At 43.6% G+C, this 5496-nt stretch overlaps 1 protein-coding gene across 1 annotated transcript; it reads right to left on the bottom strand.

The window, feature by feature from the left end:
• Window positions 1-205: 205 nt before the first annotated feature.
• mat2ab (methionine adenosyltransferase 2Ab) lies at window positions 206-5168 on the bottom strand. The gene is made up of 9 exons (XM_070904054.1): window positions 4943-5168; window positions 4124-4201; window positions 3905-4027; window positions 3685-3797; window positions 3438-3581; window positions 3128-3346; window positions 2863-3045; window positions 2611-2744; window positions 206-2010 (listed from the first exon to the last, which is right to left on the bottom strand). Exons 1-9 carry the CDS (start codon window positions 5031-5033, stop codon window positions 1908-1910), a joined length of 1188 nt encoding a protein of 395 aa, XP_070760155.1. The 5' UTR covers window positions 5034-5168; the 3' UTR covers window positions 206-1907.
• Between the last annotated feature and the right edge of the window lie 328 nt (window positions 5169-5496).

Below are 5496 nucleotides of genomic sequence, written 5' to 3'. Positions count from 1 at the left end.
TTGTTGGCTTATCATAAACTGTACTCATAATTTGCAACAGGTGTTACTAACACTTACTGGATGGGGGATTTCAAAAGAACAAAGACTTTGTCAGCTATGTCAGAATGAGTTGTTGGTTAGTATTTCAACCCTTCTTCCTCATTGTGAAACATTTTTAAAATTCTTCTTTGTGTGATATTAATGAACATAAAAGTCATGACAGACATTTGAGAGGAGTAGTTTTTATTACAGAGCATAAGGAAACTACCCAGTCCAGACATGAAGCATAATACAGTATGAGCTACTTGTTCCTCTGGAAGTTTAACGCATGTTGGTAGGAGGGGAGAAAAGCAAATGGGGAGTAGAGGAAATAGAAAAGGCACTCTTACACTTACTGTAGCCAACGGGATGACCTCTGAGTGGTCAAAGGGAACAAAACCAAAAACTTGAAAACTCTATCCCGCACATGGGATGGCCATGTAAACAAGGTTGGTTTCTCTGTACTACACCAACCAAATGTTGCCATTCCATTAATGGGGATAGGTAAGAGCCAAAGAATTGCACCAGGCATTTTAATGGGATTTTTAAGAACTAGCCAACCTAAAAATAAGATCTACAGTCCAAAAATAAAAAAAGGTTGTAAAATAGTCATCAACAGTAGCCGGCTGAGGCAGACCAAAGCTTTTCTGTACAACACTCTGGAGCCTCAAGCCAAACACTGAAAAATGATCAAGTCAAAAAGGAATTCAAGATTCAACAACCAAGTGTGTTTAAAGCTGCCTTCTGAAACCTCGGCTTCTCTGTATCCACGCCGAGTTTCAGAGAACAAATAAATAGTGTTGAGGTTTGAGTCCTAGCCAATAAGACTGTGGCAATGACCACACTCCTTTGAGAATAAAGATGGGAACCAGGTTTCTCTGTAGCTACACCTGCCATCAATATACTTCAGGAGTAAAAGGGCCGTTAGTCAATTCAAACCATAAAAAAGCGAGTGAAACTACATTTAAAAAAAGGACTCATTTAAAATTGAATTTAATGCATAAACAATCCAATTTTTCCATCGCTATCAAGTATAACTGATGCCTCTGCAGACCAGAGCAGTGACATAGCAGCTTCTGACTTTTCTGTATTACGTCAGAAAACAGCAAAGGTCTGTAGGGGCATCTGAGGCTTTATGCTCATTTGAGAGCGTCAATTATTAGGATTTGGCTCGCCCCTTAGCCTGCAATGCATAGCATTTTTGTGAAAACAGCAACCCTTGAATTTTTATTTTGCCATTCTAGCATCCTCCACAAAGACAAGGGAATAAAGCTAACAAAAAGGATAAAGAACACTGGGTCAAGGAATAATCGTACTGGATTGACAGAGGAGGAATGTTTAGACAGAAGCTAAACTTGTTTGGGAAGGCGCCAGATCAAGGACCCTCCAGTTATCAAATTATGCTTCTAAATGGACTTTTTTTATGTTGCACAGACTCCTTACATCAGTAGCACCAGTAAATTAAGAGGGGTATCGCATATAGCCTAATATGCAACCGCCATTACACTGAATACAAGACTGACGATATTGACGAGTGTGGAATGCCAAAAGGAGAACAACTGAGCGCAGCTATTCAGGGTCTATTACAAGGAGAAGCAGGGGAACCTCAAGACGTGGGAGAACACGAAGTACTACGGTGAATGAGTTCATGGAACCCATCCAAGTCTTTTTAACATCAAGTTTCTGAGGCATGCCTCCTATAACCAAGTATGATACTGCAACCAGCAGAAAACAGTAACAAGACAAAGAAGGAAGGTGGAGTGAGGAAGGGAGTCATGTGTTAAATGATACCATTATTATGAGAAATATAAGGGCATTTCACCCCCTGGAACCTTGGAGGCTTCTCTGTAGTATACACCAACAAGCCTGGGGGGAAAAGCTTAACAGGTTTAGTACTTGAGTTTTTTGGGCACCTCCCATGGGAAGGAGTCTCGGCCAAAGTGGCCATAGGCTGCGGTCCTCTGATACAAGGGCTTCTTCAGATCCAGCTCCCTGGAATACATAATCAACATATTTAGCAGCAGTCACACCCAGCAACCTCAAATGCACACATACTCACACAGGCACAACACTCACATTTGCCAGCGAGAGTGACGAAAGTCACAAAAAAATAAATAAATAAAAATCAGGTTTGTTAGACCAGCTGGTAAAGAGGGAAACACGTGAAGCTTCGACACTTACCCTGCCAACCAAACACATCCCTGAGCAGTGTTTTGACTGAAGCTTGCGGATGGAAACCACACTCGTTCAATTTATAAAAATGACGCTTATGCAACTATGAGCTACAAGGATTCATTTTGGCAGATATTAAACATGTCTACCCTAATAAATGAGACATTCACCCCCTCTAAAGCCCACATATGTAACCTTTGACATTATGTCATGTAATTAAGTAGAAACAAAATGCTAGCTGCAGCAAAAGGAAAATGGTACTGGCCCTGCAGAGTTTCACAATACATCAATAGATTAAATTAACTCAAAATCCCAGGCAGGGCAACTAAATAAAAGACAAAACTAAGGCACAGAAATCAGAAAGGAGCCAGGAGCTGCGGTTTCGTTGAGTAGCAGGTGGTTTCAGAGGTTATACATTACCTGACAATGACTCCAGGACGGAGATCAAAGTTCCTCTTCACAATGTCAAGCAGCTCTCTCTCACTCTTGTGGGAGGTCCCGTAGTGGAAGATGGAAATCGAGAGGGGATGGGCAACTCCAATAGCATAGGACACCTAATAAAAACACACACATTTTATCAAGCGTAAAAAATACACAAATCTTCAAAATGGGAACCTCTTGAAGCCCCGCTATCTAAAATGAAGACAGGTGTGTTTTGACACTACCACTCACCTGGACCAACACTCTCCTGCAGAGCTCGGCCTTCACCAGAGACTTGGCCACCCAGCGTGCAGCATAAGCAGCAGAGCGGTCCACCTTTGTGTAATCCTTCCCAGAGAAGGCACCACCGCCATGGGCTCCCCAGCCTCCATAAGTGTCAACAATGATTTTGCGCCCCGTCAGACCAGCATCACCCTGTGATGTAAGAACAGAGGTTACACACGTTGGGAACCCACAGGTTAATTAGCTACTGAAAGCCACATCCTCCGACATTTACCTGTGGACCCCCGATAACAAATCGGCCGCTGGGCTGCAGGTGGTAGATGGTGTCATCATCTAAATAGATGCAGGGAACAACAGCCTTGATGACTTTCTCCTTCAGGGCATCTCTCATCTCCTCCAGGCAAATATCCTCATCATGCTGAACAGAGATGACAATTGTGTGCACACGCACTGGAAGCATGGCACCACGGTCCTGGCGGTACTGGACAGTAACCTGCGTAGAAAGTGAAAATATAAATAACCTCAACACCACCAACAAAAAGATAATTTATAGTTGTTAATAATAGCAAGTATGACAGCTCTACCTGTGTCTTAGAGTCTGGCCGGAGCCATGGAAGGGTGCCATTGCGACGCAACTCAGCCATCTTGGCATTCAACTTGTGGGCAAGGACAATTGTGAGAGGCATACTCTCATCGGTCTCATCAGTGGCATATCCAAACATCAAGCCCTGCAAAGCGAGACATTTACTTGGTGTTAAAAGAGAACAAGTCTCATTTAAAGACCATAAAGACCAGCAATCTGTAACTTCAGCACACATGGCCACTACTGACCTGGTCCCCTGCTCCAATGTCCTCCTCATTGCGGTCAATGTGGACACCCTGAGCGATGTCAGGAGACTGCTGCTCCAAGGCCACAAGAACATTGCAGGTCTTATAGTCAAAGCCTGTGCAAGAGACAGACCGCAGCAGATCAAAACACCATTAAAATTTTTTTTTTACCACAGACAACTCAATGAAAAGCACAAACCAGAAACACAACAACATGCCACACCTTTGCAGGAGTCATCATATCCAATTTGGCGGATGGTGTCACGAACAACTTTCTGGTAGTCCACAGTGGCACGTGATGTCACTTCACCAGCCAATAGGATCATCCCAGTCTTGGCAACAGTCTCTGCAAGACACAAGACCCATACGATAAAATTAATAACACTCGATATTCCACTGTCAATATGAACATCTGATTTGAGCCAACATATTCTTTTCTTACCACATGCAACTTTGGCATCAGGATCCTGCTTGAGATGGGCGTCTAGAACTGCATCACTGATCTGATCACAGATCTTGTCTGAAAAACAATAACAATGCAACGACGGAATCAACAACAGACTGCAGCAAAACCAGATCACGGGTCTGAATGTAAACTGTGGCACGTTAGCAGCACCGGCCCGGATCGTGCCTGGAGTGGGAGTGGCTCGGAGCGTATTAACAGTCGCCATTTCAACATGCGCACATGTGGTGAGGAAGGGAGCGAGTTCAACTATCCAGGCACCGGAAGGCAAGCGTGATACATTTCTAAACATTTAACTAGTTACATCTGTACATGATATAATTAAAACCCAGCATCATACACTGTTTAGGTCAACGGATAACGTTAGCGTACCATTCACCGTGCCGCGTGCGTCAGGAATAGCTCCGGACGATTCGGCACGTTCAGGAAAGTGTTAACAAATTAACAAATGACACTGTAATAAGAAGAGCGTTTAGGTAACGTTTACAATGAATGTCTGATATGAACACTGGTGACGTTATGTTTTCTGTCGGTGGACAAGGCACGCGACAGCATCACCTAGTCAGCAAAGATTAGCTAGCTAACATTAGCTAGTAGCGCGTGTTCTTGAAACCGGCCCAGCTATATTCAAGTAGCGGAAAGGCCTTAACGCTTTAATTTGAATCTGTTACGGTTTTTCTAACTTAAGTAAAACGTGAAACTGTACAGTACGAGGCGCAAACAACGTCGTAAAAACAGTTAGAATTTTAGTTCATTTAATCAGACAAATTGATATAAGGATGTTGCGTCGGGTCTTACCGGGGTGTCCTTCTCCGACCGACTCTGAAGTGAACAAGAAGCAGTCCTCGTCAATGAGGGAGTTGTGGAAACCATTCATCTGTCCGTTCATCGTCGTTGACGGCGGCTGCTGGTACGAAATGTAAATATGTTACGATGTTAATATCAAGCTAACTCTATTTTTATCACTAGCAGTGCCTCTGCGTTTCCCCGGTTCTCTAGAAGGCCAGTCCCAGTCTCTCGGTGTATTGATCTTCAAGCTAGAGCCTCATGGCGCAGAGCTACACTATTTATCCTATGAAGTCAGCCGCTCCGACGTCACGGGGAGGCGGGCCATACCATTGAGCCTATCGAGGGGTTGGCGCATACTGTAACCAGGAATGTATTGCAGAATGGACTCTGCGACCATGTGCTGTCAAAATGTTACAGTGTGCCTTGCTCAACCAGCACCTTTTAACATACTAATTACCTCATCACATCTAGTGTGTGTGTGTGTGTGTGTGTGTGTGTGTCTCAGATGTACAGGCTAGAAACCCTATCAGTCTTGAATCATCAAGTTGTTATATCTGAATTTA

This window comes from Enoplosus armatus, chromosome 4 (assembly GCF_043641665.1).
Source record: "Enoplosus armatus isolate fEnoArm2 chromosome 4, fEnoArm2.hap1, whole genome shotgun sequence".
Taxonomy (NCBI): Eukaryota; Metazoa; Chordata; class Actinopteri; order Centrarchiformes; family Enoplosidae; genus Enoplosus; species Enoplosus armatus.
The sequence above is the reverse complement of the archived record's forward strand: the minus strand, read 5'-3'. Positions and strand labels throughout refer to the sequence as shown.